The sequence below is a fragment of the Oryctolagus cuniculus genome, chromosome 7, assembly GCF_051225735.1.
Source record: "Oryctolagus cuniculus isolate XC-2025 breed Fujian yellow rabbit chromosome 7, ASM5122573v1, whole genome shotgun sequence".
Taxonomy (NCBI): Eukaryota; Metazoa; Chordata; class Mammalia; order Lagomorpha; family Leporidae; genus Oryctolagus; species Oryctolagus cuniculus.
The window spans coordinates 9,170,175-9,198,100 of NC_142873.1; the positions used below are offsets into that span (position 1 = coordinate 9,170,175).

A 27,926-nucleotide genomic window follows, 5' to 3' on the forward strand; every position below is an offset into this window, starting at 1 on the left:
AACTGCTGACACCTGAACACACTGTGGTAGCAAGGCTCTGGGTTATCACAGAAGAAGGCTAAGTGCTTACATTGGCTACTGGTACTTGCTTTCAGAATGTTACGCAAACTTAGGGAAAAAGCTATCAGAAGGTATCTTAAACATGTGATAAACAATGTATAGCTATTGAATCGCATTTTTCAAGAAAGAAAAAAAATACTGCTTTTAAAAGATTGTTCCTGATTTTGATTGCAAGTAACTGAAAGGGCCTGGTCTTTGCCACCAACGAAACTGGCAATTTGGGCTGGCGCCACGGCTCACTAGGTTAATCCTCCACCTAGTGGCGCCGGCACACCAGGTTCTAGTCCCGGTCGGGGCGCCGGATTCTGTCCCGGTTGCCCCTCTTCCAGGCCAGCTCTCTGCTGTGGCCCGGGAGTGCAGTGGAGGATGGCCCAAGTGCTTGGGCCCTGCACCCCATGGGAGACCAAGAGGAAGCACCTGGCTCCTGCCTTCAGATGAGCGCGGTGCGCTGCTGCAGCACGCCAGCCGTGGTGGCCATTGGAGGGTGAACCAATGGCAAAAGGAAGACCTTTCTCTCTGTCTCTCTCTCTCTCTCTTACTGTCCACTGTGCCTATCAAAAAAAAAAAAAAAAGAAAGAAACTGGCAATTTGAACAAGTTCCTATTTAAAAAAAAATTTTTATTTATTTATTTAAGAGGTAGCGTTACAGATAGTGAGAGGAAGAAACAGAGAGAGAGGTCTTCCATCAGCTGGTTCACTCCCCAGATGGCCACAATGGCCGAAGCTGCGCTGATCCGAAGCCAGGAGCCCTGAGCTTCTTCCAGGTCTCCCATGCGGGTGCAGGGGCCCAAGGACTTGGGCCATCTTCCACTGCTTTCCCAGGCCATAGCAGAGAGTGGGGTGGGAAGAGGAGCAGCTGGGACTAAAACCGGAGCCCATATGGGATGCTGGCACAAGTGGAGGATTAGCCTACCAAGCCATGGCGCCGGCCCCTGAACCAGTTACCTTGTTTGCCCATCTGCAGAGATCAGTTTTTGTCAGTGATCTTTCCTGCTTTAAAATTTTATAATTATTATTATACCTTTATTGAAAGGACTCACTTACATTCAGTCTTGTTTTAAAACTAAAAGCTAGCGGCCGGCGCTGCAGCTCTCGGCTAATCCTCTGCCTGCGGCGCCGGCACACCGGGTTCTAGTCCCGGTCAGGGCGCCGGATTCTGTCCTGGTTGCCCCTCTTCCAGGCCAGCTCTCTGCTGTGGCCCAGGAAGGCAGTGGAGGATGGCCCACGTGCTTGGGCCCTGCACTGCATGGGAGACCAGGAGAGGCACCTGGCTCCTGCTATCAGATCAGCGCGGTGCGCTGGCCGCAGCGGCCATTGGGAGATGAACCAACAGAAAAGGAAGACCTTTCTCTCTGTCTCTCTCTCACTGTCCACTCTGCCTTGTCCAAAAAAAAAAAAAAAAAAAAAAAAAAAAAAAAGTAAAAGCTAGCTAACGCACACGTGTGACTTATATAAACTGAGCAAAAATGTTTTTCCCCTAGGTTCTTTTTTTTTTATTATAGAAAGCTTTTATTTAATAACATAAATTTCAAAGTACAATTTTTGGATTATAGCGGTTCTTCCCCCCGCCCATACCCGCCCTCCCACCCCCAAACCATCTTACCTCCTATTCCCTCCCTCATCCCATTCTTCATTACGATTCACTTTTAATTATCTTTACATACAGAAGATCAACTCTATATAAGTAAAGATTTCAACAGTTTGCACCCACACAGACACACAAAGTATAAAGTACTGTTTGAAGACTAGTTTTAGCGTTAATTCTCATAGTGCAACTCATTAAGGACAGAGATCCTACATGGGGAGTAAGTGCACAGTGATTCCGGTTGTAGATTTAACAATTGACACTCTTATTTATGGCCTCAGTAATCACCGAGGCTCTTGTCATGAGCTGCCAAGGCTATGGAAGCCTCTTGAGTTCACAAACTCTGACTTTATTTAGACAAGGCCATAATCAAAGTGGAAGTTCTCTCCTCCTTTCGGGAAGGTACCTCCTCCTTTGATGGCCCCTTCTTTGTTTTCCGCTGTGGTGGCTTTTTTCATTGTACTGTGACTCTGTAGATAAGTGGACTGTCTGCATTCAGTGAATCTCTAGAGGCTTGTGGTAGGTGTGGCCTGAGAGCTCTGTTCAGTTCTTCAGGGTTAAGGGTGTGTCTAAGGCGACACACCCAGGTTTGGCTGGTAATTTTGTTTTTTTAATGGAAGGGAAGTATATTCTGCACAGCTGAGCTCTCCTCAGTGCAGACCAGTGCCTGAGCGCTAGCCCCAGTGGGTATAATATTGGGTATACTACTCGTCTGCTGTCCCAAGGACCCCACACAGGATCTGTGCGGTCCTCAGTGTAAGCTCAGATTCCCCGGCAGTGTCCCTCACCAGGTAGCCAGGCCACCCGGGCTTGTGCCGCCTCCCACTGAGACTGCTCACATCTCGGCCACACCGTGAGTTCTCCCACACACCCTCAGTATTTTTTTTCTCCACAGTCCCAGTTCAGAAGCTCCACGTAGTCACAAGCTCCTAGCCCCCTGTTACTGCTCTGCACCAGAGTCGGGAGTCTCCACTTGGCTGGTTGCTGGGTGCAGACGTGAGCTGGCACGTATGTTACGTATGTCTGCAATGGCACCCGCCCTGTTGGCTTGCACGCCTTTGTAAGGTGATCAGAAACTTGTCCATGCCATCCTTTTTTTCTCTCCTCTAGTTAGGCTGGTGTACTTTCCCCCACGGGGCTTCGGGCCTCGTTCCCTCTAGGCTCTTCCTGCCGCTTTTCCGCGAGTGTCTCGGGCTACTGCAGTCTGGTCTCACCTCCGTTTCCAGCGCTGGTGCGTAGGCTCTCGGCTGCTGGAGTCCGGAGCCGTGGGCACCCACGCCCTCCACATAGGCCCACTGTGTCCCTCTAATTTTGGTAGAGTTTCCTCTGCCATTTTCCCCTAACTCTTCCCTGAGACTGCACTATCTCCACTTTTATTAAACTGTCTTCTCCTGGGCTAGAGCAATAAGCTCTCTCCCTACTCTGCCATCTTGGGACCCCAACCAAGCAAAAATTTGAAGCCAGGTCTTTCACTTGCTGAGGTAGCTGCATATTACAGCTCTCTGGAGTTTTAGTGTTTCATTTTTGCTATCAAAAAAGGTTACAAACGGCCATTTGAAGAAAGTATTTTTTTTTTTCATATAAACCACATTCAACACCAGCCACGTTTAAAAATAAGGTGCTACAGATTAAAAAAAAATCTCTTCAATTTATTTGGAATGCAGAGAGCTTCCATCTGGTAGTTCACTCCCCCAAATACCTGCAACAGCATGGCTGGGCCTGGCCAAAGCCAGGAGCCAAGAACTCTGCCAAGTCTCCCGCGTGGGGACAGGGACTCCGCTGAGCGTCACCTGCAGCCCCCAGGCTGCGCGCGCGTCAGTAGGCAGCCGGGACCTCGAGCACAGTGGAGCCCGGACCCAGGTGCCCCAGGGCGGGATGTGGGCCTCCCTGCTGTCTGACTCACTGGGCCAGGCCTGCCCCACGCTGCCGTGCATTTTTGCCACAGAATAACCTTTACTGACGTGAAATGTCTATTACATTATAAGCCAAAAATACATAAAAGCCTGAGGCCGGCGCTGTGGCACAGCGGGTTAAAGCCCTGGCCTGAGGCGCCAGCATCCCCTATGGGCGCCGGTTCTAATCCCAGCTGCTCCTCTTCTGATCCAGCTCTCGGCTGTGGCCGGGGAAAGCAGGAGACTTCCACCCATGTGGGAGACCTGGAGGTGGCTCCTGGTTTCAGATCAGCACAGCTCCGGCCGTTGTGGCCATCTTGGGGGTGAACCAGAGGATGGAAGACCTGTCTGTCTCTCTTTCACTGTTTAACTCTGCCTATCAAAAAAAAAAAGATTTATTTGAAAGGCAAAGTTAGAGAAGAGTTTTCCATATGCTGGTTCACTTCCCAAAGGCCAAGGCTGGGCCAGGCAGAAGCCAGGAGCCTGGAGCTTCTTCCAGGTCTCCCATGTGGATGCAGGGGCCCAAGGACCTAGGCCATCTTCTGCTTCCCGAGGAGGATTAGCAGGGAGCTGGATCAAAAGTGGGGCACCCAGGACTCAAACATGTGCCTACATGGGATGCCAGTATTGCAGGTGGCAGCTTAATCTGCCATGCCACAACGCCAGCCCCAAACCCTGTTCTTTTTTTTTTTTTTTTAAGCTTTTATTTAGTGAATGTTTTTCATAGGTACAACTTCAGGAATATAGTGGTTGTTTTCCCCATACCCACCTTCCCATTCCGACCCTCATCCCACATCCTACTCCCTCTCGCATCCCCTTCTTCATTATGGTTCTTTTGTATCTCCTCCCCCCACACACACAACATATAGAGTACAGTTTGAGATCAAGTTTTGCAGTTAATTCTCATAGTACAACTCATTAAAGATGGAGGTCCTACATGGGAGCAAGTGCACAGTGACTCCTGTTGTTGATTTAACAACTGACACTCTTATTTATGAAGTCAGTGATCACCTGCGGCTCTTGTCATGAGCTGTCAAGGCTGTGGAAGGCTTATGTGATCACAGACTCCATTGGTATTTGGACACGGCCATAAACACAGTGGAAGTTCTCTCCTCCCTTCAGAGGAAGGTACCTCCTTCTTTGATGGCTCCTTCTTTCCACTGGGTCTCACAGAGATCCTTCATGTAGGGTATTTTTTGTCACAGTCTTGACCCAAACCCTGTTCTTAATACTCCCACTGTCCCCTCCGAGGAGCCTTCCCTGTGTCCCCTGTTTGCCTTCTGTTCCTGCTGCAGAGGGCAGCCAGTGCCTGCCTCCGTGGCTGGCTGTGAGGACTGCCGCCCCTCAGGGCTGGGTCTTCCTCCTGGGGGCAGGGGCATGGACACAGAGAACGCAGGCTGGCCCGAGTTCAGACCAGCATGGGCCATTTACGAAACCCTCCCCATGGAGAGCAGTGTGCCGGGTGGGACAGGAGGGCGGAGCCGAGCAGGGCGATGGTTGTGAGTCACGGTGACAGGACTCACGCAGATAACCCAGCGTTTCCCTCGTGCTGAGCTGCGAGGTACACGCTTGCCCATGGGACGGGGTCAGTAGCTGTTCATTGTTAGGACTTGCTCTTCCTGGGGAGGATCTAGCTTCTTGAAAGTACGGTGTTTTATTTAATCATGGGAGGGAAAATATTTCCATTTTGAACATAAGGGAAGCGCCGGCGCCGCGGTTCACTAGGCTAATCCTCCGCCTTGCGGCACCAGCACACCGGGTTCTAGTCCTGGTCGGGGCACCTGATTCTGTCCCAGTTGCCCCTCTTCCAGGCCAGCTCTCTGCTGTGGCCCGGGAGTGCAGTGCAGGATGGCCCAAGTGCTTGGGCCCTGCACCCCATGGGAGACCAGGAGAAGCACCTGGCTCCTGCCATCGGATCAGCACAGTGCGCCAGCCGCGACGGCCATTGGAGGGTGAACCAATGGCAAAGGAAGACCTTTCTCTGTCTCTCTCTCACTGTCTACTCTGCCTGTCAAAAATAAATAAATAAGGGAAGCAAAGGACTCACTTCTTCTTGTTAAACTAACAATTACTTTTCATGCATTCCCTCCATTTTTCTCATTCTGCAGCAACCAAGTCTCGATGATTCTCCTGATTGCTCCACGCTGCCCAAACTGGAGGAGCTCTACGTCTCTCTCATTCAGTCCCAGCAGTTGGCGGAGAGGAGCCACGCTGACCCTGACAGCATGCAGAGCCAGCCAAGGCAGATGGAGCCCAAGACAGACACACTGGGCTCCACTCCCGCAGAAGTGGAGGATCCAGAACAGCACCATGGCTCTGGTAGGCGCCCCATGCTCGTAACCGTGTGAGTCCAGAACTGTTGAGGTTGATTTCGTTTCTGGGATGATTCATTCTGAGAGGAGGAGCATGGTGGGGGCAAGAGGCGCGGAGTCACCACACAGACCCCGGGAGTCGAGTGAAAGCAGGCCAGGGGCAAGCAGCCCGCAGACTCGTTTATTTCAGTTTCTACAGCAGCTTATATAGCCAAGGCAGCCAATCCGGTCAAGGGGCGGTCTATGTCCCAACCAATCACAGCCTGTTGCCAGGCAGTTTCCAAAGCCATCCACTCACAGCCTGTTGCCAGTCAGGCTCTTATTGCCAGGCAGTTTCTGAAACCATCCAATCACAGCCTGTTGTCAGTCGGGCTCTGTTGTCATGTGGTTTCCTCTGTTGTCATGTGGTTTCTGAAGCCATCCAATCACGGCCTGTTGCCAGGCAGTTTCTGTTGTTGGCAGCCATCTTGGCATGACCTTTTCACCTCAGCGGCCATCTTGGCATGACCTTTTCACCTCCGTGGCCATCTTGGCATGAATTTTTCACCTCAGCGGCAATCTTGATATGACCTTTTCACCTCATTCCACCACATAGAACAGCACCGTGGTAGGCCACATGCTCATAACCATGTCTCATTATAGCACTGTGGCTCTGGTAGGCCGCCCCACGCTCGTAACCATGTTTGCTATGTTGATAAAAACCTGTGGTGTCTCCTTCAGAACATATGTGGGCGTCTGTCTCAGGTTCTCATCTTACTTTGAGGCTCACTGGTTCCCTTTAATGTTGCCACCGTTCTTCTTCTCCTGAAATTACTTTGGAGGGATTTCACTTTTTAAAAAAATATTGATTGATTGATTGATTTGAAAGGCAGAGTTACAGGGAGACAGAAGGAGAGGGAGAGAGAGGGAGAGATCTTCCATCTGCTGGTTCACTCCCCAGATGGCTGCAATGGCCAGAGCTGGGCCAGGCAGGAACCAGGATCTTCTTCCAGGACTCCCACGCAGGTGCAGGGGCCCAAGGACTTGGGTCATTTTCCGCTGCTTTCCCAGGCCATAGCAGAGAGCTGGATTGGAAGTGGAGCAGCTGGGACTTGAACCGGCACACATATGAGATACCAGGATGGCAGGCAGTGGCTTTACCCGTTATGCCACAGCACCGACCCTGAGGTTTCACATTTAAATTGAGTAAAATTTGCCAGTTTGTAAGTGCATAGCACTTTGATTTTTGACGAACGTACGCACTTGTCACCACCGTCACATCACGCGTGGACCTTTTCCATCATCCTAGGAGGTTTCCGTGGGTCCCTCTGTGGTCAGTCCTGTTGCCTGCTCACTGGCCTCTGCTGTGTCACTTCTCCTTCTCCGGAATTTTGTGTACGTGGGTGGAATCATGGGGTGTGCCGTTTTTATGTCTGGCTTCTTCGCGGACACCTATTTTGTCACCAGTCCCAAAACCTTGTTCTCCTTTCGGCTGGAGGATTCGGTTGTGTGGGTGTAGTACAGCTCATCTGCACCAGTGAGTGGCTGTCTGGGCTGGGTCCGGGTCTGGGCCTAGAGGAATGCAGCTGCTGTGCGCGTTTGCACACAGCTCTTGTGTGAATGCGGTTCAGGGCAGGAGTGAATCCGCTGGGTCACATCAGTTACCGCGTTTTTAACCTTCTGAGAAACTGCCCAGGTGGTTTCCAAAGTGGCCGTGCCGTTCTGTCTTCCCACCAGCAAGGCACAGGAGTCCTGCTTGGGGCCCACAGGTGGTATTTTCGGTCTCCTCGGATTTTGCCGGCCTGGTAAGTTACATGGTGGTGTGCTACCCGCGTTGGCCTGCTTCCTGTGACTTGAACTCTGCATGTCTGTCTTGCTGTTCATCTGTTGTCAGGTGCCTGTTGAGGTGCTCACTCGTTCTCAGAGTCAGGTTCTCTTCCTGCCTGCTTGTGAAGGCCTGACTCTGGCCGCATCCCCTCCATCCCGGGGCTTGCCTTTCCTTAGTGTCTGCAAGAGCACAAATGCTTTTCTTGTCAGTAAGCCCAATACGGTGATTTTTCTTCTTTATAATTTGAGATTTCTGTGTCTTATTTGGAAATCTTTACCCAACCCAGTTAAGATTTTTCTCCTGCAGTTGCTTATAGCAGTTTCATAGTTTTGGTCTTACATAGAGGTCTATGGTCCAATTCAGGTTGATTTTTGAATATTGTGTAACGTGAGGGTCAATGTGTATTTTGTTTGCATCCGAGGATCCAGTTATCCCCCTGCCATTTGCTGTAAAGACTGTCTCCATTCAATTGCCTTGACGCTTTTGTCAGAAAATCATTAGGCTGTTTCTGTGAGGATTTATCTCTAGACTTTGTATTTGGCTTTGTTGGTCCACATGTCTATCTTGATACTAGTGTCTGAAATACAGTGGCCTTATAACAAGCCTTGAAGTCACATAGTGTTAGGCCTCCAACTTTGTTTTAGCTATTCTAGGTCTTCTGATCTTTATACAAAGTTCAGAATTAGCTTATCAGTTTTTTTTTTTTTTTTTTTGACAGGCAGAGTGGACAGTGAGAGAGAGAGAGACAGAGAGAAAGGTCTTCCTTTTCCGTTGGTTCACCCCCACAGTGGTCGCTGCAGCTGGCACACCGCGCTGATCTGAAGCCAGGAGCCAGGTGCTTCTCCTGGTCTCCCATGTGGGTGCAGGGCCCAAGGACCTGAGCCATCCTCCACTGCACTCCCGGGCCATAGCAGAGAGCTGGACTGGAAGAGGAGCAACCGGGACAGAATCCGGCGCCCAGACTGAGACTAAAACCCGGGGTGCCGGCGCCGCAGGCAGAGGATTAGCCTAGTGAGCCGCGGCGCTGGCCAGCTTATTAGTTTCTATACAAAACTTGCAAAGATTTTGATTTGGTTTGTTATGAGTTTTTTGTTTTTAGTCTATAGATCAATTTGGGGAAAAATGACATTTGTGACATACAACCATATATCTCAGCATTTCAATCATCTATAATTTGTTCAGCTGTTATTCATTTCTTTTCAATTTACTCTAAGTATTTAATATTTTTATGCTGTTATATAAATGGTATTTTGTTCAGTTTATTACTTGTATATTTGTTATATACAAACATATTCTACAACCTTACTAAACTCCTTGTTGTAGTAGCTCTTTGGTAGCACTTTTGTGATTTTTCCATATAGAGAACTAGGTCAACTGTGGAATTTAAAAAACAAAGAGTGAAATCTGTTTGCCTTTCATCTTATAGTGAGAGTGGAATCGGCTTTGTTGTTACATTTGATCTTTCATGAATAAATTGTTAGCTGTAGCTTCTTTGTAGATGCCCTTGTTAGGTTGAGGAAATTTCAGTTAGCCCCTAGATTTCTGAGTTTTTTAAAATCATGAGTGGGTATTAAATCTTATCAAATGCTCTCCTGTGTCTATTGAGATGATTATTTTTAGTAGTCTTTTCACAGGGTGAATCATATTGGTTTTCAAAATTGAGCTATCCTTGCATTCCCGAATAATGCCCTGTTGATGATGATGTGTACTATCTGTTTTATTTAATGCTGGACTGTGTACATGTGAGATGTTTGTAGCCTTCTCTCTATTTTGTAATGTCTTTTGGTTTTCAGAGAATACTGCCCACTGCCCTCATAGAATGAGTTGTGAAGTGTTTCTTGTGTGAAAAAATTTGTGTGAAATTGATATTTCTTCCTTAAATGTTTAGTAAAATTCAACAGTGAAACTCTGTAGAGCCGGTGTTTCCTTTCTAGGAAGGTTCTCTGGATAACCCCAATCACCTTATCTCTATTAAAGATATAATTTGATTCTTCTTAAGTGAGCTATCTTCCAAGGAATTTACTTTAACTAAGCTATAGAATATATTACTGTATAATTCCTTTATTTTAATTTCTGTAGAATCTGTAATGTCATACAAGGGAACCTTTAAAAAATTCATGGAAAATATGTATTCTGAAAAAAAAAAACTGTGTAGATTTTCATTTTTCTTTTAGCAGTAAATTCGAGTCAGATCTGTACATCTCTGTTTCATTCCCTGAATGCCCATAATGGCCAAGGCTGGGCCACGCTGAAGCCAGGTCAGGGACTCGGTCTCTCGAGCTGGTGTCTGCTGCTCCCAGTGTGCGTTAGGAGGAAGCTGGAGTTCCAGTGGGGCCAGGATTCAGACTGAGGCCCTCTCATGTGGGAGGCAGGCGTCCCAAGTGGCATCTGTGTCACGGTGCTCAACACCCAGCCCTGAACTTCCAGTTCCATCAGACTCCCGTAAGCTCTTGCAGTGCCTCATTTCTCACTGGCTTCTGCTCCTGTGTTTCCTTCCTTCTGTCTACTTTGTGCTTCCTTTTTCTCTAATTGTTCAAATGTACACCTTTGGTCGTCCATTTTGTAGCCTCCTTTTCATATGCAGATAGCACTGTTCCCCATGAAGTCCTGCATGGGGAGTGAATGCCCAGTGACTCCTGTTATTAATTTAACAATTAACACTCATATATGAGGTCAGTGATGACTCTAGGCTCTTGACATGAGCTTCCTAAGCTATGGAAGCCCTTTTTTTAACTTTTATTTAATAAATATAAATTTCCAAAGTACAGCTTTTGGATTACACTGGCTTTTTCCCCTCCATAACTTCCCTTCCACCCACAACCCTCCCATCTCCCACTCCCTCTCCCATCCCATTCACATCCAGATTCATTTTCAATTATCTTTATATAAAGAAGATCAATTTAATATATACTAAGTAAAGATTTCAACGGTTTGCACTCACTCAGACACACAAAGTGTAAAGTACTGTTTGAGTACTAGTTATACCATTAATTGAAATACTACAACACATTAAGGACAGAGCTCTTACATGGGAAGAAAGTGCAAGTGACTCCTGTTGTTGACTTAACAAATTGACACTCTTGTTTATGGCCTCAGTAATCACCCAAGGCTCTTGTCATGAGTTGCCAAGGCTATGGAAGCCTCTTGAGTTCACCAACTCTGATCTTATTTAAACAAGGCCATAGTCAAAGTGGAAGTTCTCTCCTCCCTTCAGAGAAAGGTACCTTCTTCTTTGATAGCCACTTCTTTCCACTAGGGTTTCACCCACTAAGGTCCTTCATGTAGGACATTTTTTTGACACAGTGTCCTGGCTTTCCATGCCTGAAATGCTCTCATCGGCTTTTCAGCCAGACCAGAATGCATTAAGGGCTAATTCTGAGGTCAGAGTGCTGTTTAAAGCATTTGTCATTCTATCAGTCTGCTATGTGGATTGCTTCCCATGGTGGAACATTCTGTCCTTTAGTTATATTATTATTACTAGGCACTTGATCTTATTTATATGATCCCTTTAACACTCAATCCTATCTATATGATCACTTTAATAATGAATATAGTCACATTAACACTTAAGATGGCATTTTTACCACTCAGCTGAATGGGATTTAGGGTCCCATGGCAAGTTTTTAAACTGCACCCTTAGAAATAAATCCATGGGGCCAGCGCTGTGGCGCAGCGTGTTAAAGCCCTGGCCTGAAGCGCCAGCATCCCATATGGGTGCTGGTTCTAGTCCCGGCTACTCCTCTTCTGATCCAGCTCTCTGCTATGGCCTGGAAAAGCAGTAGAAGATGGCCCAAGTGCTTGGGCCCCTGCACTCACATGGAGATCTAGAAGAAGCTTCAGATCAGTGTGGCTCCAGCCATTGCAGCCATCTGGGAAGTGAACCAGCTCTCACATCGTCTCCAGCATTTGTTGTTTGTTCATTTCTATATGAAAGCAATTCTAACTGGGGTGAGGTGAAACCTCATTGTGGTTTTGATTTGCATTTCCCTGATGGCTGGTGATCCTGAACATTTTTTCATGTGTCTGTTGGCCATTTGGATTTCTTCTTTGTTTTGTTATTGTGGAGTTTCTTGCTCTCTGTATATTCTGGTTATCAATCCTTTATCAGTTGCATAGTTTACAGTTTCTCCCATTCTGTCAGTTGCCTCTTCACTTTCCTGTTTCTTTTGCTGTACAGAAGCGTCTAGATTTGATATAATTCTATTTGTTAATTTTAGCTTTGATTGCCTGTTCCTCTTGGGTCTTTCCAAGAACTCTTTGCTTATGCCAGTATCTTGCAGGGTTTCCCTAGTGGTCTCTAACAGTTCAAAGGTATCAGGTCATAGATTTAGGTCTTTAATCCATTTTTAATAGATTTTTGTGTAAGGTAGGGGTCCTGCTTCATACTTTTCCATATGGAAAACCAGTTTTCCCAGAAACATTTGTTGAATGTTTGCTGCAGGGATTGGTTTTAGCTCCTTGGTCAATTATAAGTTGATTGTAAATACTGGTTGATTTCTGGTGTTTCTATTCTGTTCCATTGGTTTATCCATCTGTTTTTGTACCAGTACTAGGCTGTTTATATTATAACTGCCTTGTAATATGTCTTTTTTTTTTTTTTAATTTTTTTTTTTTTTTTTTTTTTGACAGGCAGAGTGGACAGTGAGAGAGAGAGACAGAGAGAGAAAGGTCTTCCTTTGCCGTTGGTTCACCCTCCAATGGCCGCCGCTGCAGCCGGCGCACCGCGCTGATCCTGGCAGGAGCCAGGAGCCAGGTGCTTTTCCTGGTCTCCCATGGGGTGCAGGGCCCAAGCACCTGGGCCATCCTCCACTGCACTCCCTGGCCATAGCAGAGAGCTGGCCTGGAAGAGGGGCAACCGGGACAGAATCCGGCGCCCCAACCGGGACTAGAACCCGGTGTGCCGGCGCCGCAAGGTGGAGGATTAGCCTATTGAGCCACGGCGCCGGCTTTTTTTTTTTTTTTTTAATTTTTTTTTTTTTTTTTTTTTTTTTTTGACAGGCAGAGTGGACAGTGAGAGAGAGAGACAGAGAGGTAATATGTCTTGAAATCAGGTATTTTGATGCCTCTGGCTTTGTTTTTGTTGTACAAGATTGCTTTAGCTATTTGAGGTCTCTTATGCCTCCATATGAATTTCAGCATCATTTTTTTCTAGATCTGAGAAGAATGTCTTTGGTATTTTGATTTGTAACAGATTGAATCAGTAAATTGCTTACAGAAGAATGGACATTTTGATGACACTGATTCTTCTAATCCATGAACATGGAAGTTTTTTTCCTTTTTTTGTATCTTCTATTTCTTTAAATTTTGTATCTTTGACATCCTTAGTTAAGTTTATTCCAAGGTATTTGATTTTTTTGTGTAGCTATTGTGAATGGGATTGACCTTAGAAGTTCTTTCTCAGCCGTAGCTTTGTGTATACAAAGGCTGTTGATTTTTGTGTATTGATTTTATATCCTGCTACCTTACCAAACTCATCCATGAGTTCCAGCAGTCTTTTGTGGAGTCTTTTGGATCCCCTATATAATCAATCATATCATCTGCAAATAGAGTACTTTGACTTCCTCTTTCCCAATTTATATCCCTTTGATATCTTTTTCTTGGCTAATGGCTCTGGCTAAAACCTCCAGGACTATTGAATAGCAATGGTGAAAGTGGGCATCCTTGTCTGGTTCTGGATCTCAGTGAAAATGTTTCCAACTTTTCCCCATTCAATAGGTTGCTGGCTGTGGGTTTGTCATAAATTGCCTTAATTGTGTTGAGGAATGTTCCTTCTATACCCAATTTGCTTAGAGTTTTCATCATGAAAGAATGTTGTATTTTATCATATGCTTTCTCTGCATCTATTGAGATAATCATATGGATTTTGTTCTTCATTTTGTTAATGTGATGTATCACATGGATTGATTTGCGATTGTTGAACTATCTCTGAATACCAGGGATAAATACCACTTGGTCTAAGTGAATGATCTTGCTGATGTGGTGTTGGATTCGATTGGCCAGAATTTTGTTAATGATTTTTGCAGCTATGTTCAGCAGGGAAATTGGGCTGTATATCTCTTTCTCTATTGTGTCTTTTCCAGGTTTAGGAATTAAGGTGATGCTGGGTTCATAGAAAGAGTTTGGGAGGATTCCCTCCCTTTCAGTTGTTTTGAGTAACTTGAGAAGAATTGGAGTTAGTTCTTCTTTAAATGTCTGGTGGAATTCAGCAGTGAAGCCATCTGGTCTTGGGCTTTTCTTTGTTGGAAGGGCCTTTATTACTGATTCAATTTCCATCTTGGTAATATCTGTTTAGGTTTTCTATGTCTTCGTGGCTCAATTTAGGTAAGATTGTATGTGTCCAGGAATCTATCCATTTCTTTTAGGTTTCCCTAGAAGTAGTAATTTCTGATGTTTTTTTTTTATTATTTCTGTGATGTCTTTTGTTAAATTTCCTTTTTCATGTCTAATTTTATTGATTTGGGTCTTCTCTCTCCTTTCTTTGGTTAGTTGGGCCAGTGATGTGTCAGTTTTGTTCGTTTTTTCAAAACACCAGCTCTTTATTTTGCTGATCTTTTGTATTGTTTTTTTTTTTGTTTCAATTTTGTTGATTTCTTCTCTAATTTTAATTATTTATTTTCTTCTAGTTTTGGGTTTGGTTTACTGTTTTTCTAGATCCTTGAGATGCATTGATAGCTCATTTATTTGGTGCCTTTCCAATTTCTTGGTGTAGGCACCAATTGCTATCTTAACACTGCTTTTGCTGTATCCCATAAGTTTTGATATGTTGTATTGTCATCTACATTTGTTTCTAGAAATTTTTTTATTTCTCTTTTTATTTCTTCTGTTACTGTTCATTTATGAGCATGTTGTTCAGTCTCAGTGTGTTTGCATATGTTCTAGAGATTCCTGAGTTGTCGATTTCCAGCTACATTTCATTGTGGTCCAGGAAGATGCACGGTACGGTTCCATGCACTGCTGAGAAGAATGTGTATTCTGCTACTGTAGGATGAAAAGTTCTGTAGATATTTGCTAGGTCCATTTGGTCTATGGTGTCGATTAATTCTGCTGTTTATTTGTTGATTTCCTACCTGGTTGATCTGTCCATTGCTGAAATGGGGTATGAAGTCTCCCATTACCATTGTATTTGAGTCTAACTCTCCTTTATATCACTTAAATTTTCCTTTAAATAGCCAGGGGCCCTGTAATTAGGTATGTATACATTTATAATAGTCACTTCTTCCTGTAGAATTGATCCCTTAGTCATTACATGGTGCCCTTCTTTATCTCTTTTAACAGTTTTTGTGTTAAAGCCTATATTTTCTGGGCCGGTGCCGCGGCTCACTAGGCTAATCCTCCGCCTAGCGGCGCCGGCACACCGGGTTCTAGTCCCGGTCGGGGCACCGGATTCTGTCCCGGTTGCCCCTCTTCCAGGCCAGCCCTCTGCTGTGGCCAGGGAGTGCAGTGGAGGATGGCCCAGGTGCTTGGGCCCTGCACCCCATGGGAGACCAGGAAAAGCACCTGGCTCCTGGCTCCTGCCACCGGATCAGCGCGGTGCGCCGGCCGCAGCGCGCCAGCCGCGGCGGCCATTGGAGGGTGAACCAACGGCAAAGGAAGACCTTTCTCTCTGTCTCTCTTTCTCACTGTCCACTCTGCCTGTCAAAAAAAAAGCCTATATTTTCTGACATTAGGAGGGCTATACCAGATATTTTTTGGTCTCTTAGCATGGAATGTTTTTCCAACCTTTCACTTTCAGTCTGTGTGCATCTTTGTTGGTGAGATGTGTTCCTTGTAGGCAGCCAAAACATGGGTTTTATTCTGTAAACCCTTAAGTCAGTCTGTGTCTTTTAACTGGGGAGTTGGGGCTATTTACATTCAAGGTGGCTATTGATAAGTAATGACTTTGCCCTGCCATTTTTCCATAAATATTCCTATTTTTTACTTCGTATTTCCTTTGTACTTTTACTGGGAGATTTCCTTCCCTTACCTTCTTTTGTAGTGATGACCATGTTTCTGTGTTTCTGTGTGCAGCACATCCTTAAGCACCTTCTGCAGGGCTGGACGAGTGGTGACAAATTCTTTCAATTTGTTTGTCATGGAAGGTCTTCATTTCACCTTTGTTCATAAATGAGAGCTCTGCAGGTTGACAGTTCTTCTCTCCCAAGACCTGGACTATATCTCGCCATTCTCCCCTAGCCTGTAGGGTTTCTGATGAGAAGTCCACCATTAGTCCAATCGGGGATCCTCTGAAAGTAATGTGGCACCTCTCCCATGCACATTTTAGAATCTTCTCTCCACGCTTCACTGTGGAGAACTGGATCACGATGCATCATGGTGAAGTTCCAAATTAGGGAAACTTTCTATTACTATTTCACTAAAATGCCTTCTAATCCTTTCTCTTTCCATGCCTTCAGGAACTCCTAGAACCTGTACGTTGGGTTGTTTGATAGTATCCTGTAGATTCCCAACAGTGTTGTTTAGTTTTCTAATTTCATGTTTTTTCTCTGACTGTATAATTTCCTGTGCTTTGTCTTCTAAGTTGGATATTCTTTCTTCTGCTTCACTGGTTCTGTTGTTAAGGCACTCCATTGCATCTTTTATTAAATTCTTCTTTTCCAAGATTTCATGTTGATTTCTCTTTAAGATCCTAGTTTCGAGGGAGAAATTTTGTTTTATTTCGTGTATGGATTTCATTAGTTCATGCATTTGCTTCTGATTACTTCTAAGTAATCCTGTGATAAGTTTTTTAATTCCATTTCTGGCATTTCTTCAATCTAGTATTAAAGTGTTCTTTTGGGAGTGTCATGTTGTCTTCTTTAATCTTGTTTCTTGAATTGGTGCCTTTGTTATTTGGTTTCTTTGTTTTTTAGCTATGGCAGCTTTTATCTTTGGACTATGTCTGAGTGGGTTAGTGGAGTCTGCTTTCAGGGATTACCTGGAGGCTGTGGTGGGTGTGGTCAGGGAGCTCCGCTCAGCGCTCCGGGGTGAAGGGGTGTCTGAGGTGACACACCCAGGTTTGGCGTGGTCATTTTTTTTTTCATCAGAGGGGATTTGCTCTTGTCTGTTGTCATAGACTCAGCTGAGCTGCACTCCTCAGGGCAGACCAGTGCCTGGGTGCTGGCCCCAGTGGGTGTAGTATTTGTCCACTCTGCCACAGCACCACACAGAGGGTCTGCGCAGTCCTCAGTGTGAGCTCAGATTCCCCAGCAGGGTCTGTCACTAGGTAGCCAGGGAGCCCTGAGCGTATGGAGCCTGCCCAGTGCCTGCCGGAGTCCCAGCCACACCACGAGTCTGCCAGGCAGCTCAGTGTCTCCAAGGTCCCAGCACACAGCCTCCCACAGTCACTCGTCCCTGAGATTACACTCTCTTCACTTTCCTAACTTCTTTTGTGTTTTTTTCTTGATTATCTAGAAGTATTTTTTAAACTTTTATTTAGTAAATATAAATTTCCAAAGTACAGCTTTTGGATTACACTGGCTTTTTCCCCTCCATAACTTCTCTCCCACCCACAACCCTCCCATCTCCCACTCCCTCTCCCATCCCATTCACATCCAGATTCATTTTCAATTATCTTTATATAAAGATCAATTCAGTATATATTAAGTAAAGATTTCATCAGTTTGCACCCACACAGAAACACAAAGTGTAAAATACTGTTTCAGTACTAGTTATAGCATTACTTCACATTGGACAACACATTAAGGACAGATCCCACATGAGAAGTAAGTACACAGTGACTCCTTTTGTTGACTTAACAATTTGACACTCTTGTTTATGGTGTCAGTAATCTCCCTAGGCTCTAGTCATGAGTTGCCAAGGCTATGGAAGCCTTTTGAGTTCTCCAACTTCGATCTTATTCCGACAGGGTCATAGTCAAAGTGGAAGTTCTCTCCTCCCTTCAGAGAAAGGTACCTCCTTCTTTGATGGCCCCGTTCTTTCCACTGGGATCTCACTCGCAGAGATCTTTCATTTAGGTTGGTTGGTTTGTGTGTGTGTGTGTGTGTGTGTGTGTGTGTGTGTGTGTGTGTGTGTGTGTTTTTGCCAGAGTGTCTTGGCTTTCTATGCCTAAAATACTCTCATGGGCTCTTCAGCCATATCCGAATGCCTTAAGGGCTGATTCTGAGGCCAGAGTGCTGTTTAGGACATCTGCCATTCTATGAGTCTGCTGTGTATCCCGCTTCCCATGTTGGATCGTTCTCTCCCTTTTTTATATCTAGAAGTATTTTTAAATTCTATATATCTGGGATGATTATCTAGAAATATGTTTAAATTCTAAATATCTGAAATGTCTATTGAACTATAATTTCTTTTCATTGTAATCAGAGAACATAACTGTCAATTCTTTTAAATTTTTGACTTGTTACAAAACAAGCCTAGACTATGGTCTGTTTTTGTAAATGTTTCATGCGCACTTTAGAACTGTGTTTTCTGATGATGGGTGTTCTAGAAATACTTTAGTTGACGTGGTGCTGTTTGAGAGTTCAACCAGCATGGATATAGAAGACTGAAATTACAGCCCTCGGTTCTATCAGGTTTTGCTTCAAGAACTTTGGAGTACTGTCGCTAGGATGCCTGTGCCCCTTGATGGATCAGTTTGTCCTCATTAAACTGCAATCTTTCCTTGCTAATATTCTTTGCTTTGAAATCCCCTTTGCTGATATGAATGTGCAACCACTGCAGACTTCTTTGCATCTGCAGGTCACATCATTTTCATCATTTTCCTTATCTGTGGTTTTGTGTCTGAGTTAGACTTCTTAGCAGCACGTGTGCAGTCTCACTTTTTGTTGCTGTTGTTAAAGGTTTATTTATTTTATTTGAAAGGCAGAGTTAGAGAGGGAGAGACAGATCTTTGATCTTCTGGTTCACTCCCCAATTGGCCACAGCAGCCAGAGCTGGGCCAGGCTGAAGCCAGGAGCTTCTTCTGGGTCTCCCACGCGGGTGCAGGGGCCTAAGCACTTGGGCCATCTCCCACTGCTTTCCCAGGCCATAAGCAGGGAGTGAATCAGAAGTGGAGAAGCTGGGACTTCAACTGGTGCCCATATGGGATGCCAGCGCTTGCAGGCAGCAGCTTAGCCTGCTATGCCACAATGCTAGTCCCCGACAATTTCTTCTTTTAATTGGAGTGTTTGGATAACTTAATGTAGGCATTGATATGCTTAGGCTTAATATATTTTGCTATTTTTTTCTATTCATCCCATTCTTATTCCCCTTTCCTTTTACTTTTTTATTCTATCTTCATTATATATCTGAGTTATCACCTTCAAATATTGCCATTCCATGTGTAGCATTAAAACCTCACAGTCGTATGCTTGCACCTGCCGCATCCCAGCCTGTGAATGCCGAGTATTTCACTTTTCATGGTGTGAACCAACAGTCCATTCTTTGTATTGTTGTTCTTAAAGAAGTTAAGCAGAAGACAGTCTTGTGTAGCTCTGACCTCAGCGAACTTTGCGAAGAGCCACACAGTAAATACCTTCAGGTGTGCTGGAGTTGCTCGGTTGTGTTCCTGTAACACAGAAACAGCCGTACGCAGTGGGTGAGTGAGTGAGGACGGCTGTTCGCACTGGCAGAAGTTGGTGCATTTGGCCCTCAGGGCCAAAGATTTCAGGTATTTCCGGTTTTGATCGTGTTCCACCGCTGTTGGTAAGCTCCGCTTCCGCACGTGCCGGGCCCTCCGCCGTGTGCTGCAGCCATGGTGTTTCCTGTGCAGTCCGAGCTGTCCGTCACTCTCTGGGGTCCCGGGGCCTCCGTCTGGCCTTGGTTGGTGTCCCATTCTTCTCTGCGTCTCTGTTCTACAGCACATGCACCGTTTGTTCTCCTGCACATCTGTTTTCCTCTCCACCTCCTTGAGTGCACGGAGTGTTCTTCCAGCAACTCCTTTAACACCCTTTTTAAAATTGGTCGTATATGTCCCTTCTGAACTCTCGTCCTATATTGATTTTTCTGCTTCTTTGCATTTCCTGTAACTTTTTGTTGGGTGCCAGACTGAATTTCGCATTGTCCGCTGTATTTCTTTTCTTCCCTCCTTCATCCATCCCTTCCTTCCTGTCTGTTGGTGGGGAGAGGGGGGTAAATTGTTTTGTCCCAACTTCTGTTGGGTTTCTTTAGGCTAGTCTGGAAAAGCCCTGCGTGTTGTGGGTTGGCCCGAGTTCCGCGCGGGCGGAGCTCGTCTGCGGTGTGGACGGCTTGATGTCCCCTGCGTGGGGTCTCTTCACGGAGGCAGCGGGACACCACCTGTCCTGCTCCAGGCTAAGCCGTCATACTGTTCTGCCGGCTCCTTTTGGATAGGTTTACCTGGGCCTTGGTGGGTTCCTCACGCTCTGAAGCTGCCAGATGACTGTGCCCTCTGAGCTCAAGGAGACCTCCTACAGACCCCCGTCTGCCCCTCTCTGCAGAACCTCGGGCCCACAGACTCCGGCCCCTGGCCCCTGAACGCTGTCTACCCCACTCGGGGAGGTCTCGGCTCAGTTCCGATTGCTCCTGCTTTGACTGTGGCGTGGCAGTTAGTACGGGGCAGAGACCAGGGGCGCAGCGACCAGGGGCACTTATGGTTTGTCTTCTCTCAGGGGTCACGGGTGTCTGAGTGCCATTGATCCACGCACTCTCTCCAGTTTTCTTCCTGATCCCTGTTGCATAGCATCATGGCTAAAAGCAGAAATCTTTGTACTTTTTAAAATGTTTGGCCCTCTGTCCCTCTTCTATTTATATCTTTTAAAATCTGAGCATTCCTGAGATTTCCTAAAAAACCACGTTTTCATTAGGAATGGCCCTCTCCCTCTCTGTTTCCTGATTTCTGGTTTTTGAATTACAGTTTTGTGATTAGAATTTGACCTTCAGGAAACACCTGTCAAGTCCTCCTTGAACATGCCTAGTGCAGATGTACGGAACATCCACCATGTGCCGCTGTGCCCGGTGGGAAAGATGCAAAGGGGAACAGAGTATTGGGTTGTTTTTCTCTCATTCTCTAATCCATGTGTTTAAGGTCTGGAGCAGTGCCAGACTGCAGTCCGTGAACTCCAGCCCGAGAGGTGTTTGCAGTGGTGGATAGCACAGTGCGGGGCTTGTCCTAACAGCACAGTCGGCCGCAGGGCTGAGCTCGCCTGTTTGTGTTGGAGAAGGTGTTGTGCTGTTTCTTCTCACTGTCAGTGGGCAGGTGGTAGACAGTTCGCAGGTCAGCTACTCTGAGGATCCTGGTCAGAGCCCACCTCTGAGAACGCTTCGTCCCCTCCAGGCTCTCTCTTCTTGGGTCAAGTTCATTCCTAGGGTGTTCGTTTTACGGCTGAGCGCTGGCTTTGGGGACGTCCTAGCCTTGGCACCAAGTGCCTGGGGGACACCATTTGGAGAGGGAGGGAGCTTCTGCGACCCGAGTGTTTTATCTTATGGCATTCCTGGAAGGAATCCTCCCTTCCTGGTAAAGAAGTGCCACTGCCCCCGTCTGCATCATCCTGACTGTTGTATCTCAGCGTGGCTCCCCTCTGCGTCTCCTGCCGTCCACGGAGCAGACCGTGACCGTGACGCGTCTGAGTAGGGAGGCAGCACCCCTCCCAAAGACTCTGTGGTTTCTGTCATTTCAGTGGAAAGCTCTCCGGAAAGCCTGAAGAGTGGAGATGGTTCTAGCAGCCATGCCATCACGGTGTTCAAGGACACGGGCCACGGAGCCATGGACCAGCTCTCTCTGATCTTGTCTCCGGAACACCAGCTTTCTCAGAAACTCTATATTCCTCGGAGTACAGCCACTGCCGCCTTGGGAGCCGCCGCCCGGCTAGCTACGTCCAGGAGCCGCCTCCTGTGGTACCCCAGTGTGAAAAGGATGGACGTGTGAGGGGGGAGGGAAGAAGAGATGGCCGCTCAGGGCTCGCTGGTCTCCCGGACAGCGTCTGGCTGGTGCTGCTGTCTTTCTGGGTGAGGACAGGTGAGCTCTGCTGTGCTCACAGTTCACGTTGCTGTGTGAGTATTGCGATTTCTTGGTTTCGTTTTTTATTGATTATTTTATTCTGTAGTTATCTTTGTTTTTAATGGAGTAGTTTAAAGGAGCTTTTGTTTCTTACGTTTCTGTACATGTTTTTCTTGGACGTATCATGACTGATAAATGAAAATTGAAAAGCGAATGTTTTGTGATCCATGTTTAGCAAGACAGAAGTATTCTCACATCCCTTTCTCTAGAAAAAGGATTTCTGCTTTCTAATCTGAGACCTTGTATCACAGAGCGTCATTATTTCTCTGAAATCAGTACAGCAATCCGCACCACATAAACACTGCTGCAAACTGTGAAGCTGTTTTTCTGAGGTGCAGCCCAGCCCCCACTGGAGTTACGTAACCACAGGTCCCAGGAGCCTTGCGCCGCAGCAGGTGAACAGCCGTGTTCCCTGAAGTTACTGTTGAGCTCATGGGGTGAGTCGTCAAGAGGAAAAGAATGAAAAATGTGAGTGACTCTCATGTGTTTGGACTAAAGTTCCAGAGTCATCAGCAGGCTTTTTTTTTTTTTTAAAGATTTACTTTATTTATTTGAAAGACAGAGTTACAGAGAGAGGTAGAGACAGAGAAGTCCTGTATCCGCTGGCCCACTCCCCAGACGGTCGCAATGGCCAGAGCTGAGCTGATTCAAAGCCAGGAGCTTCCTCTGGGTCTCCCACGCGGGTGCAGGGGCCCAAGGACTTGGACCATCTTCTGCTGCTTTCCCAGGCCATAGCAGAGAACTGGACTGGAAGAGGAGCAGCCGGGACCAGAACCGGTGCCCATATGGGACGCCAGCGCCTTAGGCCAGGGCATTAACCCGCTGTGCCACAGCGCCAGCCCCATCAGCAGGCTTTAAAAACGATCTTCTTTTACCCACGGAGTTAACTCCCAGAACAGAGGCAGTCCTGAGAAGTAACAGCGCGGACACTCGGTCTCCCCATCTCTCTCTCCCTCTCCTCCTGAACTAGTTAATCAGCAAGATCTCCACCAGGGAGTCCGTGATGGATCAGTGTGCGCAGTCCATCTGGAGCAGGGCTGGGAGCCTTGCTTCTGCCAGAGGCCACTGCAGGTTTCTGACCTCGGTCTCGGGTCCTGCAAAGTTACCCACTTCAAACCAGCCTGCCGTCGGTTGACGGGGTTTCCAGTCCCGCCTGCAGGTGCCAGAACAGTGGTTGTACCAGCTTCATAGGACCTGCAGGCTGGACGTTCCCCACCCGATTCAGAATGTAAGGGGCTCAGCCTTTGAGTTATATAATCATGAAACAACGTCAAACCCAAAATGTGGTAATTTTCCATTTAAAAGCCTTATTAGAACATGGTTATAATGGAATAAACTTTACATCCAGACCTACCTTTAATTTCAGTACACCTGTAAAATGATACACTAAATAGGAAAAAAAAAAAAAAATCGGAAACATCCGTGGTGGTGATTCAGATAGGACGGGTTCCCGTGTGGGCTTTTGCGATTTTTTATCGGACGTCATCACAGGCCATTGAGCTGATAGGTGTTGTACAGGGCCCTGTACGGCACCTATCCATAATCTGTTTCTTTTTTTTTTTTTTTTTTTTTTTTTTTTTTTTTTTTTGACAGGCAGAGTGGACAGTGAGAGAGAGAGACAGAGAGAAAGGTCTTCCTTTGCCGTTGGTTCACCCTCCAATGGCCGCCGCGGCTGGCGCGCTGCGGCCGGCGCACCGCGCCGATCCGACGGCAGGAGCCAGGAGCCAGGTGCTTTTCCTGGTCTCCCATGGGGCGCAGGGCCCAAGCACCTGGGCCATCCTCCACTGCACTCCCTGGCCACAGCAGAGGGCTGGCCTGGAAGAGGGGCAACCGAGACAGAATCCGGCGCCCCGACCGGGACTAGAACCCGGTGTGCCGGCGCCGCTAGGCGGAGGATTAGCCTAGTGAGCCGCGGCGCCGGCCCATAATCTGTTTCTAAAGACAGACATTTTGAAACCGTGCCTTCTTTAAAGAAGTCACTTTGCCGAGTTTGGGGCGGGCGCATGTGGTAGAGGGAAGGGCTGGTGGCAGTGCCCGACCGCTGGAGAGCACGGCCTGGGACTGACCATTTGACCCGACAGGGATACAGTTTATATCCTGCAGATCAGGTGAGGGTTAGTGAGTAGTTGTGCTAAGGGTTTGTAGAATCCCGACCCTTTGCAGATGGCCAGAGCCATCTCACAGTTCAGCACGCTGGGAGGCCTAAGTAATCAACACCTGTTGGAGTTAGAATGAAGAATGCGCCCTCGGTGGGCGTGCGCATTTCCACTGCGTGGCTGTGACCAGGGCAAGCCAGCCTGTCCCTGTGCTTGTCTAAAATGTGGGTTTTGTTTGGGAATGAACGAAAATAACCCAAAACATCAAACAAATTTAACAGGTCATTTGCAGATTAAACCGGTTTCTAGTTCAGCAGGAATCGTACAATAAGATATGCAGAAGGCTTATAGTATTTGGGATTACATTACATTTTATTGTCAAAATGGGCTGACGTGTATGCTTCTGACAGCGTTTTCCATGTTAGGGAAACAGTAGCCGTGGTGCCGGCCCCTCCCCTCCGCCATCACGCGTGGGAGATGCGAGCTGCACCCCAGGAACCAGAGGTTCCTGCCGGCATTTAGCCTGGGTGTCCTTGATCTGGCAGGACCCCAGACGAGGCGGCTTGGCTGTGGGCACTCGGCGTGAGCTCCCATGGCAGCCGACCCCCAGCCCAGTGTGCCTTCCGCAGCCCAGCCCTGCAGCTCCGTCCCGCACACTGCTCATGGTCTGAGGCCAGAAAACAAGTCTGGGGCATCAGACCCAAAGAGCGGTGGTTCTGAGAACAGACCGCTGGTGTCAGCGGGGCAGAGGACAGACCGACAAGGTCTCGCGTTCTTGACTGTACAGTAACGCTGGGCCGACGCACAGCCATGTCGTCTAACCTGGGACAGCCTAAGGAGCGTGAAACCAGCATCTTACATAGAGCTACTCCCAGACCTGCTGTGAACTTACATCTGTGCGACGCTTTCCTAACAAACGTTCGATACCTGTTCAGAGCTGAGTTAATCTTACATGTAATAGCGCCAAGGAAATGACTCATCCTTCTAATTTTCCAGGTACCATCAAAACATGGAGAAGTTTTTTGTTCAGGTCTTGCTCTGTTCTTAGATGGCTGTATCAACTGAATCTCTGTAGACTTTGTACTTAGCCTCATTCCTGACAGCTGTCCTTTGTGTCCCGTGTAGTTGTCGCCAGTTAACCAGCTTTTGGTACCAGTGGAATCAGGGTCTTTCGACACTGCTGTTTTAACCAGCTAGACAGAAAATGTTTCAACTGCTCAGCCCAGGAGTTCTCTAATACTTGGTATCATACTTGACTGATGAGCCAGCTAAATTCTCATAGTTATCTATTTGTTTATAAACTTGGGGAAAGTTTGTTTACTTGATTCTGTTACTTGGTAGTGAAATTTAGATAAGCAGTTTGATGGGGAAACTCATAAGAAGTTGTCGGGATCACGTAATGACTGGCTTAAGCCTTGGGGTTTGTAGCAGCATTTTGCATAAATATTTATGAAGTTAGAATTTGCTTTGCCAAAAATGTCTAGCTCTTTCTTTGTAATTAGTTTTTGTTGTGTTGATTCTGTAGGAGTGAAATTTTCACTCAACCATGTGACACAAAGAACTTAGTTGAGTAAAATACAAAATCTGTCTAGTTGGAAAACAGATTTGACACTCGGTCAACGAAAAACATTTGCCTTCATTTTTGCCGTGACCACCTTATTTTTAAAGCACTTTGGCCTTGTAAGTCTTTGCTTCATTGTAGACAACTTTACAACACTGGCAGTCCAGTTACACTGAGGCCACGTTGTAAGCTGGCGACAGGTGTATTTCAGAGACTTGTTTTCATTCTCTGTCTGCAGCAGTGTGTCCAGTCCTTTGAAGCCACCATCCAGGCTCCATACCAAGGCTGACCCCACCCTGCAGCTGTCATTCAGCGCGTTCAGAGCCCTTGCTGCCAGTCCAGCCCTTGTGCCCAGAGCAGATTTCTGCTGGGTCCGGAACCGGACCGCAAGTAGAAGCCAAAGAACGGTCTCTGTCCATTTCTTAGCAGGACAAACGCGCCGTCTCTGCCGGTGCCCCAAGTACCGTGTGAAAACATCCCCCAGGTAACTGAGTGCCCAGTGCACCTGCGGGATGCCGACTGAGTGGAAGCAGAGCCCCCAGCGTGTCCCACACCGAGTCCTCTCCATGCCTCCCCTAACCGCTGGCCGCCTGCCCCTTCGCTCAGGGTGAAACTGAGGCAAACGTGCATGGGCCAGGGCCAGCGTGGAGCCTTTGCTTTCTGGATTTTTGAAGTCATAACGTCGCTTTACTGTTCCGCAGTAGAACAGTTTAATTGAGAGCAGAGGGGTGGAATATTTGGCTATAATTAACTAACACCTGCTGGCATCTCATTTTTTTTTTTTTTTTTGACAGGCAGAGTGGACAGTGAGAGAGAGAGACAGAGAGAAAGGTCTTCCTTTGCCGTTGGTTCACCCTCCAATGGCCGCCGCGGCCGGCGCGCTGCGGCCGGCGCACCGCGCTGATCCGATGGCAGGAGCCAGGAGCCAGGTGCTTTTCCTGGTCTCCCATGGGGTGCAGGGCCCAAGCACCTGGGCCATCCTCCACTGCACTCCCTGGCCACAGCAGAGGGCTGGCCTGGAAGAGGGGCAACCGGGACAGAATCCGGCGCCCCGACCGGGACTAGAACCCGGTGTGCCGGCGCCGCTAGGCGGAGGATTAGCCTAGTGAGCCGCGGCGCCGGCTGCTGGCATCTCATTTTAAGCAGGGCAGCATCAGTTTATGATCAGGTAGAAACACTGTTTTGCAACTGGCTTTTTGGCAACTGACGCAGATTTAGCTTTGCTAAACTTCTTTGGAAACATAACTCCAAAAATCCTGATTTATCCAGTTTCTGCTTGGAAGGAATCACCTGCTGAGTTTGCATGCAGCTCCACAAGGGTGCCTCAAAAACTTAAGGGGGCAAGGGTGCGTTTATAATACAAAATAAATCAGTTGTAGCAAGCATGTCATTAATTAATATGCACCCCCTACTGGCTTCTCTTGGGGTTTTTTTCAGATTTACAAAGTCATTCACCACCCAGCTCCCGATAGCCAGATAAGAGTGTCTTTGTCAAGTCCGTCGGCTCCCACTGGTCCTGCCTTGTCTGCTCCAGTTCTAAGCATACGAGACTTGGGACATAGCTTCATTACAGACCACGTGGTAGGGCTAGCTGTTTAGGACATGCCAAGTTTCTGCATTTTCTAGCCTGTTCTGGGGTCACCAGCTTTAGACAAGTGTCAGGCCTTGCGGACTGGCTCCCTAGAAAGTACACATTCGCACAAAACTGATTGCTAGGGGTTCTCAACTCGGGAAACCTACCCCAGACTTTGAAGAGTTCGGAAAAAGTCACCCCTGGCCCTGGTGCATCTCTGTCCCCTGGCTGCCCCAGATACACACCCAGGAGTCACCCTGCTCTGCTGCCTGCCCCCATCAGTCCACTATAAAAGGTGTCATGTTGCACTTCCTAAGTATGTCAGGCCACACTATCTCAGGTCTCTCCGGGCACAGGGGAGGTGTGCAAGAAACTTTTATTGAAAGCAGTAGACAGGACAGAGGAGGATATAAATAGTCAGTTGAAGGCTTGCCCTTTTGCTCCAGTGCTGTGTTCCGAATGCCTGTCAGACTTACTGGGAACATGAGATCTGAACAGACCGCCCACTGAAAATGCGTCCAGAAGAGGGCGTCCTCCTGGGACCCAAGGGGAGGGGCAGGAAACCTCTCTGGGTCGCTGGGCTCCCAGGCTTCTCCCATGAGCAGCAGATATGCAGAAGAGAGCAGAGTGCTAAGGCTTCATTGGGGACCGGGCATCCGTCAGGATGGAAGGGACAGAGAGAGGGCGCCCAGTCACTGGGGCTGGGGAGAGCGAGGTTACGTGGTTGGATGGAGAGAGTACACCTGGGCAGGCCAGGCGGGCGGCTCAGCAGAGAGCAGAGGGCTAAGCGAGCAGTCTGTTTGGACTCCCTAGGTTTTTAGGGGAGTCTGTGTACCCACATCCCCCCTCCTCCAGGACAAAGGATGGGGAGTCCTGGCAGAAGGGTTTGCTGGGCGAAAATTAGCAAAATTCCTCCCCAGATTTGCTGGCCCCCCGGCAGAGTAGAGGGGCTTCCCTTAGGGCTCTGTGAAGGTTTTGCTGCCCCATGTCATCAGGTAACCCCTTTGGTCCTGAGGAGAGAATTCTGGGAGCTTTCCTTGGTGGAAGGGCTGGGACCACCTGGGAGGTCATCAGGGTCTGGGCAGGACTTTGGAGTGCCAGATGGGGGGC

General features: G+C 47.4%; 1 protein-coding gene across 5 annotated transcripts in view; it reads left to right on the plus strand.

The window, feature by feature from the left end:
* Window positions 1-21,594, plus strand: part of TDRD5 (tudor domain containing 5) — a 114,323-nt gene extending 92,729 nt beyond the window's left edge. For 4 of the 5 annotated variants that reach the window (XM_051858243.3, XM_089299456.1, XM_051858241.3 and 1 more), the window contains 2 exons: window positions 5,646-5,856; window positions 21,207-21,594. In XM_051858243.3, the coding sequence (XP_051714203.3) occupies window positions 5,646-5,856; window positions 21,207-21,454 (459 nt within the window). In that variant the 3' untranslated portion in view covers window positions 21,455-21,594. Of the gene's footprint in view, window positions 1-5,645; window positions 5,857-8,374; window positions 9,579-21,206 lie in introns of those variants that run through there. The other variant, XM_089299457.1, reaches the window with a different exon arrangement.
* The last annotated feature ends 6,332 nt before the right edge of the window (window positions 21,595-27,926 follow it).